This window comes from Drosophila miranda, chromosome XR (assembly GCF_003369915.1).
Source record: "Drosophila miranda strain MSH22 chromosome XR, D.miranda_PacBio2.1, whole genome shotgun sequence".
Taxonomy (NCBI): domain Eukaryota; kingdom Metazoa; phylum Arthropoda; class Insecta; order Diptera; family Drosophilidae; genus Drosophila; species Drosophila miranda.
Genome location: NC_046674.1, coordinates 25,210,337 through 25,224,779, shown reverse-complemented (window position 1 = coordinate 25,224,779; position 14,443 = coordinate 25,210,337). Strand labels below are relative to the sequence as shown.

The window sequence follows — 14,443 nt, the reverse complement described above, 5'->3', positions numbered from 1 at the left end:
TTTGGCCAAATAGTATCGATTAAGCGGCGGAAAGGTCTTACAATTTGTTTGCTTTTGGTTTATATATTTAGTCATTTTAAGTAACAGTTTAAATGTGCATATCGTTTTACAAAATTCCAGGAAAACACATATCTTGTGTCTTCAAGACACGATCACTTAGTACCCACACGGCGCCATTGGTGCCAAAAAATATTTGTTGTATGTTTTTCGATGTCAGATAGATGATTTCATTACCCTCGGCCGTGATGTTAGCCAGCTGGACACACCGCACAACCGCTCCAAACTTGGATATGGCATAGTACAAGGTTCCCAAGCTGTCCATGATCATGCTGCGAGCCTTGCCCAAAAGGGTGCCCAGACGGGTGAGTTGTATGTGTTTTTTTTCTAGAGAATTGGAGGAAAATCCAGCATTCTCTTCCCATTGCAGAACGTCTACGGAGCTATAGAGCCCGCCATCTTGATCGGCAACAATTAATTCGCCCTGAAGACCAAAAGTGAAGTCAATTGGCTTGATGGGAAATGATTGCTGCATGCTCTCGTACTTGTGGCTCTTCAGGGAACGACTTCGCCAGGTCTGCTCCAGTATGTCGTAGGCCAGAATATGCGGGCTTTGGCCCTGGATGAAATATATGTGTCGTTCAAGTTTGCAGCTCTCTATCCTGGGTCCCAATTTTACAACCAAGCTTTGGGTGTTGTTGGAGTCAATGTGCTGACCGCAGTCAATTCTCAGAAGCTCCGCATTGTTGCGTATCAAATCAAAGACGAACAGCCTGGGGGAACACCTGCTGCCCGGCCAGCCGACATCCATAACCCACAAGCGACTGAGGCTGTCCACCTGCGACCAATGCGCTTGCTGCAGCAGCGTACAATCGGAATGAGCCCCATTCGCGTGTACGTCGCGGTGGGGAAATATCACAGTTGGCATTGGAAAGCGCGATACCGGCCACTGGGCCTCGATTAGTGTGGGTGAATCGTTCCCTTTTACTGTCACACTGAGAAATACTCTCGAGTAATGCATCGACAGATGACGGACACTGTAGCTGGATTCGTTGAAGCCAGCCTTGGGCAACAGCCACGCTGCATTCGCAGTCGCCTGAGCAAGAACCAGCAAAACGAAGGGAACCTTCTGTGTGACCATCTTTGAATACAAACTGAATAAAACTGAGCTTGGAGCGTGTGGTTTGCTGATGTACATAGGTTTTCAAAGAACTCGTTCAAATCGCTTAGATCAGCAATTGGTTTCATGTGTCGCCATAAAAAAATGGATTTCAGCGACCTGCATTAATGGGGACTAACAGACTGAAAAGGGGTTTTATGTTGGCTATCGACGTTTGGTTAACATTATGTGTGTTAAAGAGAAATTATTTAGTAGATAAATATGATTTTCAGATTCGTACCAAAACCTTATCAGAGATTCGCAGGTTTATTGATTATTGCGCTATAATCTATGTTATAATATACTTGTAGATTTCCAGTGCTATTAAACAATTAACTTGGCTAAGGTAAATTCCCGAAAAATGTTCATCACGAATAATAATCCTTTCAAGAGGGCTCCTAAAGAACTTGATACGAAATGTTCCCTGTTGATTAGTAATTTAAGAATAGAAAACTGCTCATCCGAACCTCTTCTAGCCGAAAGGGTGGGCTATTTCCTGTCCATAATCAATCTTCAACGTTGTTATATACTGTATATTGTTATCTCCGACTCTGACCGATTTGTCACTGCCATTGCATGGTTTGACTGTCCACTTGTCTGTTTTCTGAATCACCTGGAAATATCTGTGCCGACCCAATCAAAAACGCTAAAGTTTTATAGATCATAAATATAGATGTATTTGCTTCTGAAAATACTCAAGCTGTCTGCCCTATGGTTTGATTTAGGTAATGATTTTGGTTTTTTTCAGTTTGCTCCTAAGTTTATGATTGAAGTCTGTGGAGGTGATAAGGAGTAAAATTTAACTTTGGTTTTCTCTCTCTAACTGGTGGCATTGTATATTATGTTGTCTACCAGGACGACAGTACCCACATTCAGATGGAAGGCTATCCGATACCAGTCGGAGTCAATTGGTACACACAACCACAAAAATAACTAATGAAAGCATATTCTGTGCTTAAGTTCGTAAGCTCTTTTCCCTATCTACCTCGCACCTCTGCGTTGGTGTTAATAATAACCGACTCGTTATCAGTACAATATATTGTTTTTTCCGTCCTCTTTGAACCGATATGATTAAAGCTTTCGCTGCGTTTCCCAATACCTGTCGGCCTGATATGTGGGCAATACGAGTAGCAAACATTTCAGTTGTTAATTTGTTTTGGCCAACGACACATCGAACACCAGGAGAGCTGCGGTTAAGATTCGCCTTATATACGACACCTTCCTTATAATTAACACATAGTACCCGTCGACTGCATTCAACATGTGCAACGCTCTCTGCGAATGTCTCAAATGCCCCGGCAAAGTGGTTTGCTGGTAAGTACGGACAGTGACTGATTTCTGACTCATTCATTGCATCACGACTGCTTGACTTCCCAAAAAATATCAAGGAATAGTAAGGGACAGTTCATGGTGGTTAATTTTTGTTGCGGTTTGATCGAACAGGAACAGCATTTCCATGTCACTTCTGATATTTTCATCTGTACTCGTAGTTCATATTCAAATATATCTTACTCTCTCTAATCCATCTGTGTTATCCATTTTAGCTGCTGTAACTGTGCCTGCAAATTGCTGATGAGCATTCTCTGCTCAATCATTGTCCTGGTCGTCGTAGTTGGATTAATTGTTTACTTCACGGTCTACTATCACAAGGATAAGGGCACCGATGACGTTCAGAAGCAGGTCTCCCAACTGACGCCCATTGTAAAGCGCAGCATACGCGACTATTTTAATAAGGAATATTGATCTAGAGCGATGAATTTATACCATAGACAACATTTTTTTTTTTCACATTTTATTAAATAACAATTATCACAAATAACAAACACTATAGAATTGAACACTGTTACATTGATTTGTACAATTTACGGTTATTACTCGACATAATCTGGACTACATCAGGCACGGCTCTGGAAGGACATCTAGGGCTGCATCTCAAGTCCCCCGTTGGCAAGGTCAGAGGTGTATTCTGGTTAGTTTGCTCCAGTCTCCTTACCAGGACTTTGGGTGACTCCTACGCTTGATCGTGGATAACAAAATTAATAATAATTCCCAGAAAACGAACGAAATTAACAGAATCCGGGTAGTGTGTTACTTAATCTAATCGAACCTAATGCTCATAGTGGGATTTTTCCTTATCTACGATTGTTCTGACTGAGTTCTATGGCCGTAGGTATGGCAATTTAGAATTTGTTGTACTTTTTTTTAGCGGATTCTTTATCTCTTGGCCTGGTTGATAATGAAAGAGGGGAAATGTGATTCATAGACATGATGGGTTTTTCGGTTTTTGGTTTATTTTTCCGCTGTGACAAATTCAATATGGAGACTGTATTGCTTGCTAGTACCATTTGCTCTTACGATGGTCGATCCCTTTGTTTGGTCAGGTAGTCGGTCCTCGGCGAGGGTTGAAAAATGAGTCTAGTGGCCTGTGCATGTGGGATGCATGCACTTCGACTTGAATCATTTTTCAGTTGGTCGTCAGCATCAGGTTTGCAATGTCCTCAAACATTACGCTTTACTACTCAGCCGTGGAAGATATGTTCAAGGAACTGCTAACAATAGAGGTGGAACAGTTGGATACCAAGAATGTGGAAAAGTCCGATTCTGAGCCGTTGGTCAACACACCGAGGCGTTGTGTTCCGAGACGTCAGCATAATCTGTTTGCCAAGGACTCGACAAGTTTTGTGATTTGTCGCCGCTCACCGAAGATCGAATCATGCTTTGAGCTTGGGACGGGGTCGGAGCTGTCGTCTAGCAGACGTCGCGAACTCCAAGCCAACCAAGTCCTTCGTTTGCGCATTGAGAGAACCGAAAAGGAGCTGAAACCACAGCGACGGCTATCCATACGGATTTAAGTGTCGTCCAACGTACTTCTCATCTGATCGCAGTGCTTCCGTGTTAGTTTAAATATTACTCATAAGGTTTTCCAGATAAATATATGCTTCAGTTACTGGATTCATTAAAATTAAATAACATTTAGATGAGCAATTGCGAGTATAGTTATGCCAATGCCTCACATCTAGCTACTCAAAGTGGAAGTGCCATAGGAACGAAAAATACATCGATTCTTGCAGGCTGTGGATATGAGCCTGTTTTGAACACACAAAACGTTTCGCATTGATTTAGTCTATGTATTTAAAAGAGGTAAGTATTTAGGAAACAATGAGCCACTAAAATAGTTTAAGTCCAAAACAAATTTGTTTGTTTATATTACTCTTTTGTTTGTTTAGGATTTTCCGTATGCAGCAAGCATGGAAATTTACTTTTTGGACCAGCTGTGGCATCAGTGCGCAAGAAAGAGACGGGTATAGTATACCACTGTCGATCTATGAAATTGACCACATTCACATCTGCGTCGACAGGTGGCGCCATGTCGATGTAAAGAAGATGTAAAGTGTAGAAATCATGTAGATACTCTGCGCTGCGCTGCTACACTAGCTCGTAGCAAAATTGTATTGCCTCTTGGGAGATAAATGGATATTATACATAGAACTGAGAGAATGTTTGTCATTTCAGACTCCAATATATGCAGAAATTAGTCAGTCTCTGTTTAAAAGCTAGTTCAACGATATATACAAGCTTATTGTCTTCTTACAGAGACCAAGAATAGGTATCGGTATCTGGATATACATACATATATACAAGATACTATTCATATTCATGAATACGTCTAAAACATATCAACATGCGAAAAGGTCTTTACTAACTACGTTTAAAAGCAGCTTGGAAAAGAGTATCTACATATGTACATATTAAACTAACAAAATAGGGTATACAAATGCCCTTACTCCGGTTGACAAGCTACAAGCAAGAAATGACATTCCATTCTCACTTACGTTGCCACTTTTTTTTGTTGACCCTTTTTGTTCAGACCTTGTTTTAGACACAATAAAATAAAAAATATCTAGTTCTTAAAAGTAGTTAATATAGAAAATTTATTCATGAATGGCCTAAAATTATGTGGGAAGAGCTAAGGGTTTTAGTTAGTCTGCATTATTTAACGGAATATCAAAATTGAGCAATATCTCTTACGTTTTATGTGTTTTTTCACTAAAATCTTTTTTTTGGCAAAATACGATAAAAGCAAGTATTTAAAATAAGCCAGTCAAGTCTAGCTAGTAAAATTCGACGGAATATCAAAAACGAAGAATATGTATAATAGAACTTGAATTCATCAGTCGAGCTGCTGAAAGGACCTCTGCTATGAAGCGGTCTTGCAAGTCGTGCTCGGCAAGTTTTGCCTTCGGGTTGGAAGCTGGGTTGTATCTCACACAACTCTTGACAGGAAACGGGTGTTTGTACACATGACATGTACTTTTTTGGCTATCCCAAATCGGGATCGGGAAGAGCTAAGCTTAGGTACTGGTAGGCTGTTTATAGTAAATGACTTAATGGATTTCCTAAAAGCTCGTAAAACATCTCAGAGATCACCTATGCTGCAGGGATCATCCAATCCTTGCGTCGCGTTGAAAGACAGCGCAATCGAAATTCAAAACCTAGATAGGGGACAATGACGGCTTTCAGTAGTCCCACACTTATCGGCTTTCAATGCTTCCCCTCCCAAACTTACTGATCTACATTTGAAACGTTCTATGTTTGCGAATGATAATGTAAATGTAAAGGGGGTTCCCGTTGCCCAAAAACTTGGGTAAAACCTAAAGACTGAGTCAAAGAATTTGCGAATAATCCTAAGAGAATCAAGTACTTAAAAACAATATTTATTACCAATAAACCTTATCAAAGCCCATGCATGACTGGCTGGATTTGTGCATGTACAAAATCTAGTTGATTTAAAAAATCAAAATCAAATTGCAAATAGGATGATTTGCAAATAACTGTGTATGTTCAGCTTCTGTGTGCGCTATCGACTTTCTCAATATAAATTTGAAACAAGAAGGGCAGGCGGTTGGATTCGTGGTCGAAACTTTTGATACTCTGCATCTGTTAAATATAATATATGATATTTATACTTGGTTGATATATGACTGCCATGACAATGTATGTACATATATCAACTTGCTGAATAATAATTCCATAATGATTAATTTCCACCTAAAAGTTAATAAAAATACATCTCCATAAAATGTTGTCTCGATAAGATCCTTTAAACTAACAATTTACATTTAATTTGATGATAAATCGTATTGAAATCATTAAGAGATTAATCTCTGCATTACAAACATCTGGGCAATACTATAATACCCTGCCCCATGCCAGGGTATAATTATTTAATGCAAATCATATTGATTACGTATGTACATATACATATGTATGTAGAAAGAGCCTCAGTGCTCAATGCCGACCTTTCAGTGACAGCCCCTTACGGACTGACTTGTGCCATTTTCCCTAGACTCATTGACCCTTCTTGCCTGTAAAGCGAAACCAGTGAAATTATTATCAACCCAACCCGTGCGACTAATACAAACAAAGCGCCCCGTCATTAATAGCTTTTGTTGTTATGTATGTCTATCGTCGCGCGTCTGACAATCTCGTGTGCTTCGGGGAATGCTGCTCTTCCTCTTCTAGGCTGAAACGTATAACGGAAAATCTTGTAAAAATCGCTGAGGATAAACGGTTATAGATTTTTGATCCAAATTTTGGCAGTTGGTGGCTCCTGGACCAAGCTATGTTATATCCGAAAAGTGTACCGATTGCTTGTTTGCGAACCCCATAAAGTGCAAAAGTTTGCCAGCACCCAGTGGGTGCATCGATTTTAATGATTTTTGAAGAATCAGATACTTTAGCTTATGGGGTATGGCTAGACCGAATCTCATGCGATTCTGAACATTCTTTTATATAGAAATCATTTAACGAAATACAATTTAAATCTTGCATTTGCTGTAAACAAAATACTATGCCGTTTTCGCTTTAACTTTATCGCACGCGGGCGCTTTGCCGCCTTGCCGCTATGAACGAATGATAGAGGAGAGCAGACGCAGACGTAGACGGAGGCAGAGACGGAGAAGGAGAGAGCGTTGTCTGATAGTTGTCGGCGCTTTCTGGTTTGCCATTCATTCAATGTGGGGAGAGGATGACTGGCTGGGAGTGACAACATGTGCTCTGCTCTCAGAGCATTATAGAAATTAATAAAAGAGCGGTCAAAGCTATAGAGTTTGGGTTGAAGGCCCCGGATATAATAAATTCTGTTTGGTTTGCACTTCCCATCCGCCGTCTAATTATATTTTATGAAGAACTTGAAGCACTATATTTTTCTAATCAGACCCCAGATATAGTTAGACTATGACTAGGAGAATTTCGTTCTACTTTCAATGCCATATATTGCTAGTCATTACTGCCTATAGTTAAGGGTCCTTCAACTTTCCCCATACGATTTCTGTAAATGTTCAAGACTGTTAAACCCTGAATCTAAGCTGAAGGTTTTGTTTGTAGATTATAAAAGTTAAGTCAATCCTAAAGACAGGACTTATGGAAGTGATATCCTGCCAATCTTTTACAAAAGTATTTAAAACAGTGATACGACAAAGCATCCTTACATGATTAAAATCTACAGATTCTCTATAGCTTGAGTTAACAAGAAATTCACTTCTGGCTCGATCGGATCATAGACTCAATGAGGGCACATTAGCCATATGACCCAGCAAAATCGTTATCATCCTGTTTCGAAATCATTATATGACTACCAAATGTTTATCATCCCAGATTAGGCAGCAAGCTATGTAAGCTGTTGTTTTTCTCAATTTACCTAGGATCAAGCTGAATAATATTATCACGTAGGCCAAAAAAAGGTTGCTTTATCGGTCGAATGCAAGCAATAAATGAGAAGCAAGAGCCAAAAATAAATAAATTCCATTTGAGATAATTTTTTTATTATAAAATATTTGTATATTTAAGATTTGTTTCAATACTCCTAAATCTACATAATACGCATTTTGTTTTGAACAAGCAAAAAATGAAAAAAGCTGATTTTAAAGTATACCCCCCTTATGTGTACGATTTTAGCTTAACATCTATGCAGAGACGTCCATGTCAGCAGTAGAGACCCTGGCCCTCGTTCTGCTCTACGTGATAGTTGCAGTATTGACGCTGAGTGGGCGTAAGTCCGAATGTATCCACCTCCGTTTTGAACTGCTCCATGCCCCCGACACCAGCCAGATAGCCATTCAGTTTGGTGGCCACATAGCTGCTCTGCAACAGCGTGGGGCTGAGGTTGAGAGAGGTGGCCAGATCCTTGTGGCCCTGCAATCTGTACTTTTGGTGATAGCTATGGGAAATCAGAATGAGGATTAGTATTGACGGAGATGGTTTCCGATTGAATAAACTTACGCTTCGGCCGCATAAAAGTTCGCCTTGGGTGCCACCTCAGTGGTAATCACCTCGGGAGCCCGACGCTCCTGCTCCTCCAGCTTGGAGGTCTCGGCGATTTGCTTCTGCTCATCATCATGGTAGAGAATCAAGGAGGCGTACTGACGCTTGATGGGTGTAGTCAGGCCATACTCATGGTTGTTCCAGAACAAGTCCAACAGCTCCTTGAAGCTGATCACTGTGGGATCGTAGTCAATTTCCAGAACCTCCGTGTGATCGCCCCTGTTGAAATTCGTGGGTTAGTAAGGCGTCGGAAAGTGGTAGATAGATATAGAAGACGGGATGGGTGTGTGTGCGAAGAAAAGAAATGCTCGGGTTAGAATGATCAATGTTCAGTTTCTCTAAGCTTACATTTTACGGTACGTTGGTAATTCGGATTTGCCGCCGGCATAGCCCACAGTGGTCCTCAGCACGCCCCGGGTGGCTCCATACAGGGATTCGGCCCCCCAGAAGCAGCCCATCCCGAAGGTGGCTGTTGCCTTGGGAATGTTAACATGATGTACGGGCGATATGCTCAGCTCCTTTTGTTCATTGCGAACAGTGCTCTGCAGGTTGTCGAAGAAAAAGAAGAAAAGAGTGAGTAATCATTTCAATCAAATTAAATTTCATTGCTTTGTAGGTCACACCAAGAACAGAAATGTGAGACCGTAACCGAATCCCGGCAAGCAGCGCATTTTGCAACAAAAACATAAAAAATCCACACTTGGCAATTTTTACAATATCTCGTGTGTCTCTCTCATTAGCAATTCACTCTTTCGCTTTTTCGATTTCGTTTTCTTTTTCTTTGTGTGCATACATATGTGCTTTCGACAAAACAGCTGATTGGCCCCACAGACATTACAAAATCAAAATCAAGGCCGTTGGCTGAAACTACTTTTCTAGAAAATTCAAGTTTTTCACAAATATTCGCATTCGTTAGTCAGTTTCGATTAAAAAAAATAAAATTATTATTATATTATTAAATTATGGCGCACTGATATAATAAAATAGGTTTATATTTGACTTTTCTTGCCTTGAAATTACGAAACAAACGCGCAAACATTTCGTGGCGAGCAGGTTGGCTGTTGGGAAGCAACTAAGCTCGGTTGGCCAAAACCATTTAAAACGAATTGCTTGGCAGCAAAGAGTAAATGCTTTCAACTTTTGTCAATTGCCATTTATGACCTAACCGGCCGGCTGACCTCGCCAGGGTCTGAGAAACTTAAATTAAATGAAGGAAAGTGGGGTGTCACATTTACTCACCAGATCCTTAAGCTCAGGATGTGAAACAGTTGTCGTGATAGTCAGAGACATTTTACACACAAGAGTTTTTAATGTGTTCTTTGGAAATTTCAAACAGAACTGATGCATCTGTGTACTGGTCGCCACAATTTATAGCGCCGGCTCTCAGCTTACTACGCTCGGCGGGAGTAAAAGAGGCGCGCTATCTCTATCTTTATTTTGGTCAATTCTCCCACTCTCTCTCTATCTTTGTTTGGGACTCTCACAATTCCATTTCTTACTGATTAACTGCGCAGCACGACAGGTTTTTAGTACGATGAGCTGGACATTTGATCACGGTTAATAATTTAATGGGTCTATATATTCTAATTAAGACAGGCTGGAACGTATTTTAAAGTCAATCGCTGTTTTTTAGGGGCTCCGGATTTTGCTCCAGCTGCTACTTGTTGGGCTCGTACTTGAGCCGACTCAGACGCAAAATGAAATCGAGCAAGAACATTTGTATTTTGATCTCCTTGGGATACTTGGTGACATAGAAGCCAGGCACACCAGCCTTCTGCAAAATGGATTGCTGGTCATTTACCTGTTGGCCAAAGCAGTCAAAATAGTTAATAAAAATAGGGAATTTCGGTTGGTTTATTGCGCAAACTTGCCTTTTGATCTAGAATTTCAATAATCTTCTTGTCGGACTCCACTAGCTTTTTGGAATGCTTGAGTTTCATTAGGCCCAGAATGTGCAGAAGTTCCTCGGGATCCTTAATTTTGGCACGCCAGTCGGATACCTCAATTTCGTATTCGTTTTCCACCTGCATACGCATTTTGATCAAATGCCTCTCAGTCTCATGCTGGAGCTCCATTAGAGCCTTGACAATGACGAAAATGCTATCATTGAGCACACAATTGGCCAGTTCCGTTAGTAGATCGTAGGAGATTCGGGTTTGCAGGTTTCTGTAAACAAAAGCTGGTTGCTTTACTACTTTACTACTAACCTTACTAACGTGTTTTTGCCCTTATTTAAGGCTGCTTCAACTCACTCAGGAAGCTCGGAGTGCATTGTTCTAAGCTGATCCACGAGAAAATAGATCTTGCGCTGCAGGAACTCTGGAGATGGTTGCTGATATGGGTCTTCTGCGACCGCCACCGGCTCACTTCCATTTGCAGGACCCTCATTGGATACTGTAATGTCAGTCATTCTGTGCTTTCGTTTTGTTTTTTATAGTTTTATGGGTTAGTGGACCCTTTGAACATCCAAATCGAAACTTTGTTTATTGTTGTTTATTTATACCGTCTCACTCTCAGAAATATACCAAAATATACCATCTCATTTAAAAAATATACCGTAAATATACTGACGAATTCAAGTAACATTTTACATATTCCTCGTTTTTTATCTTCCGTAGAATATTCTCAGCTATATAGAACATTTAGCCATGCCCACATAATTTTATCCGATTAATGAATTTATTTTTCACTTATCTGGCTTGTTCTAAATACTTGCTTTTATTGCATTTTGCGAAAAAAAAGATTTTAGCAAAAATGGTCAAACAAAAAAAGTTTTTAGCGAAATAGGTAAAAAAAAAAACGAAAGAGGATAGTCGTTCATATTGCTCAATTTAGAGATTCCGTTGAATAATTCTGTCTTACTAAAACCCTTTTGCCCACATAACTTTAGGCCATTGATGAATAAATTTTCTACAAAATTTGTTAGTTTTTAGTCCTTGTTTTTATTGTATTTTGACTAAAACAAGGTTTAAACAAAATAGTTAAACAAAAAAAACAGTCGCAATGTTGCTGGTATTTTAAGACATGATGCGCGCAATGGCCTAATTTAATTTAATACATTTAATACGAAGATACTGTTTTCCGAACTGTTTTTAAACCGTAATTAATAAAGAAATAATAAATATATAATAAATGTTGTGATCCAAAAATAATAATTATTGAATAAAAATCAAGAATAATAATTATAATACGAATTATACAATAAAAATCAAAAATAATAATTATATAATAAATGTTTTGATCCAAAAATAATAAGTATTCAATAAAAATCAAGAATAATAATTATAATACGAATTATACAATAAAAATGAAAAATTATAACTATTCAATAAAAATCAAGAATAATAATTATACAATAAAAATAAAAATAATAATTATTCAATAAAAATCAAAAATAATAATTATTCAATAAAAATCAAGAATAATAATTATAATACGAATTATACAACAAGAATCGAAAATGATAATTATTCAATAAACAAATCAAAAATAATGATTAGGCAATACAAATCAATAACAATAATCAGAATTAATCATTATTCTATCAAAATAAAAGATTTTTTTAATTTTTGAGTTTTATTATGGTATGAAGATAAAACGTAATTAATAAATTCTCAAATTGATATATCTTAGACATATTCATGAATATGATTGGTATCTTTCATATATATGTATGTACATATATCTCTATCCTGATACCTATTCTTGGTCTCTGAAAGAATAGAATAAACTGCAAAATATCGTTGTGATATTTAAAACAGAGACTAAGTTGTTATTGCCTTCTTTGGAGACTTGGGATGAAAAACATTTTCTCAATTCTATAACTATTCTATAATTCTATAAATGCTATGCAGAAACATTAGCAACATGAAATGGGGCCCATTGTCGCCAACCGGCTATTACCAATAAATAAAAGAGAGCCTGAACGAAGAACGATAGCGAAAAAGAGAGTCATAACCGATTTGAAGAAAGCATCATCATCGATGGCCGAATCGATACTATCGACTGGATGCGAGTGGTGCGCGCCAAAGAGTAATTGTTTGAAAGTGAATGAGCGACAAGGATATGAATACTAATTTAATAGATTGATGAAATAAAATATACTTTATTGTATTTGTGCTGGGAACGTATTTCCGATTTGAAATCAGTGCTGCTTATAATTATAATGATTACATCAGGTTGTGTTATGTTGTAGTGTTGTTGTTTGTTGATTAAAAGTTCAAAGACTTGCGCGCCTTGATAAAGTGTGTATCCGCCTCATAGGTGTAGACTCGATTGAGTTTTATCTTGCGTCGTTTCTTAGGCTCCGTTTGAAATTTTCCTTGTCCCCCGCAGCTGGGGGTAGCTGGTACCAATGATGAGAAGCATTCCCTTTTGCTGTCGTCTCTCGGAGCTTCTACAATTTTTAGGCTGTTCAGGCGTTGCAAAATTTGGCTGGTTTCGGTCTCGGAGCTCGACATGATTTCAGGCTTATTATTGTGGATATATTGTGTTGCTTGAAGTTGTCGGCTTGCTACTGATTTCCATTAGCCTCCGGCCACTGTTTATATGCAATTGATTGGTATGCAATTTCTAGACAGTCATAAATATCCATCCGGTAAAAACCTTTCTTTATTCCTCCATCTGTCGTTTTATGACCTTACCTGCCCAATTGTACAATTTTCGCCGAAAATAGCCGCTAATCCCATTTTAATGCCTTCGAAATTGTGCGCCCAGGTAGTCAGCTAAGCACTTTATGAGCCGTCTAGTAATCTACAAACGATATGTTTTCAAGAGCACTTTCAGAAATATCCTTGTGGATACGCGACTTTTTTTTAACTCGAAAACTGTCAATGTTCGCTCTCTTCTCCAGTATTGTCGGAGGTGTCCACAAAAGTTTCTTATCTAATGATACTATTGATTTTTCTTCCTCAGACATATATTACCCGTCAAATTTGTATATTTGGATGAGCTGTTTTTTGTGGGTCTCCGGCAAGACGTAGAGACGGATGGACACAGCTCCAGTGTAAAAGCTAGTCGATTGGTTTTAAATATATAGTGTTTCCAAGTCACATTAAAATACATCTCTAAGAACGCTCAAATAAGCATCCTGTAATAATACGTTTTTATTTTAAATTGTACGTCGAGGGGAAAAAGCCAGGCTGTTAAAATTCGAATAATTTTAACGATGATATTTTTGCGTCAACGCACAGTAGGACATCGACCATTTCAGCTTGCTAAATTGATAACTGCTGAACGAACAAATATATGTATCTTCATGAACTAAAATGCTTTTTAAAATGTAGTCTGCTTAGGTAAATATTGATGCAATGCTTAGAAGCTTTAAAAGTTTAACTTTGATTCCTGTGCATATTTGTGAAATGAAACATGTTAATTTTTTTGTACTGCTAAAGAACGTTTTATTGCCAATTTTGCTACCCAAAAATATTAAAAATTTTCATTTTACATCTAAAATATGTTTTACAAAATTAAAAATATAAATAATGTGTATTGTAGAACTTGGTCGAAATATATATATTTGTAAAATAATTATTCACATTGCAACAAATATCTTGTAAACTTAACATTTCTGAAGGCTAATGGATGATATTTTTGGTGTATTTTTAGACCCTCTACTCGAAGAGTACCCTTTTTTTTTGGTACTTGTCGGTAATTTATTTGACATTTTGAACCTTGTTTATAAGAACATTACAGGCAGCTATCAAGCGTTTCTTTAAGTTTTGCAGCTCTTAAGATTTAAGCTTAGGAAATATTAAACTTTAAAATGCTAAATTTATGTTTTTGAGTTATCCCTTTTCGACCATTTCGACAATAAAAGCCCAGGAAAAGTCCAAAATGTCTTTGGACTCTAAATAAGTATTTTTAAATAAAATTTCATTTTGTTGTTCGATCCTTTTATCATACTAATGTATTATGGGTCTCAATTTATATATCGTTTTCATTAAAATCAAAGCAACGAAGCTG

At 38.1% G+C, this 14,443-nt stretch overlaps 6 protein-coding genes and 1 long non-coding RNA gene across 12 annotated transcripts; 3 read left to right on the top strand and 4 right to left on the bottom strand.

Annotated features, from left to right (window-relative positions):
• Positions 1-22: 22 nt before the first annotated feature.
• On the bottom strand, positions 23-1,757 carry LOC108151037. Its single transcript, XM_017279404.2, has one exon. It carries the CDS (start codon positions 1,193-1,195, stop codon positions 107-109), a length of 1,089 nt encoding a protein of 362 aa, XP_017134893.1. The 5' UTR covers positions 1,196-1,757; the 3' UTR covers positions 23-106.
• A 534-nt stretch (positions 1,758-2,291) lies between these two features.
• On the top strand, positions 2,292-2,989 carry LOC108151045 (protein midgut expression 1). Its single transcript, XM_017279415.2, has 2 exons — positions 2,292-2,470; positions 2,701-2,989. Exons 1-2 carry the CDS (start codon positions 2,418-2,420, stop codon positions 2,897-2,899), a joined length of 252 nt encoding a protein of 83 aa, XP_017134904.1. The 5' UTR covers positions 2,292-2,417; the 3' UTR covers positions 2,900-2,989.
• Positions 2,990-3,607: 618 nt separating this feature from the next.
• Positions 3,608-4,137, top strand: LOC108151042. The gene has a single exon (XM_017279413.2). It carries the CDS (start codon positions 3,649-3,651, stop codon positions 4,006-4,008), a length of 360 nt encoding a protein of 119 aa, XP_017134902.1. The 5' UTR covers positions 3,608-3,648; the 3' UTR covers positions 4,009-4,137.
• Positions 4,138-4,255: 118 nt separating this feature from the next.
• On the top strand, positions 4,256-5,061 carry LOC117186318. The gene is made up of 2 exons (XR_004471417.1): positions 4,256-4,297; positions 4,384-5,061. It is a non-coding gene; the product is annotated as an uncharacterized LOC117186318 (long non-coding RNA).
• Positions 5,062-8,090: 3,029 nt separating this feature from the next.
• LOC108153136 (peptide methionine sulfoxide reductase) lies at positions 8,091-9,830 on the bottom strand. 5 transcript variants are annotated; one of them, XM_017282931.2, is made up of 4 exons: positions 9,719-9,830; positions 8,828-9,021; positions 8,438-8,698; positions 8,091-8,375 (listed from the first exon to the last, which is right to left on the bottom strand). In XM_017282931.2, exons 1-4 carry the CDS (start codon positions 9,824-9,826, stop codon positions 8,141-8,143), a joined length of 798 nt encoding a protein of 265 aa, XP_017138420.1. In that variant the 5' UTR covers positions 9,827-9,830; the 3' UTR covers positions 8,091-8,140. The 5 variants fall into 5 exon arrangements, with proteins under 5 accessions (XP_017138420.1, XP_017138421.1, XP_033242998.1 ...); XM_017282932.2 differs by having other exon boundaries at positions 8,840-9,021; XM_033387107.1 differs by lacking the exon at positions 9,719-9,830 and adding an exon at positions 9,489-9,533.
• Position 9,831: 1 nt separating this feature from the next.
• Positions 9,832-10,992, bottom strand: LOC108153138 (gonadal protein gdl). 2 transcript variants are annotated; one of them, XM_017282934.2, is made up of 3 exons: positions 10,732-10,992; positions 10,351-10,645; positions 9,832-10,280 (listed from the first exon to the last, which is right to left on the bottom strand). In XM_017282934.2, exons 1-3 carry the CDS (start codon positions 10,887-10,889, stop codon positions 10,137-10,139), a joined length of 597 nt encoding a protein of 198 aa, XP_017138423.1. In that variant the 5' UTR covers positions 10,890-10,992; the 3' UTR covers positions 9,832-10,136. The 2 variants fall into 2 exon arrangements, with proteins under 2 accessions (XP_017138423.1, XP_017138424.1); XM_017282935.2 differs by having other exon boundaries at positions 10,351-10,658; positions 10,732-10,815.
• Positions 10,993-12,560: 1,568 nt separating this feature from the next.
• Positions 12,561-13,011, bottom strand: LOC108165522 (protein Z600). The gene has a single exon (XM_017301579.2). The coding sequence runs from the start codon at positions 12,937-12,939 to the stop codon at positions 12,691-12,693; it is 249 nt and encodes an 82-aa protein (XP_017157068.1). The 5' UTR covers positions 12,940-13,011; the 3' UTR covers positions 12,561-12,690.
• Positions 13,012-14,443: the final 1,432 nt, after the last annotated feature.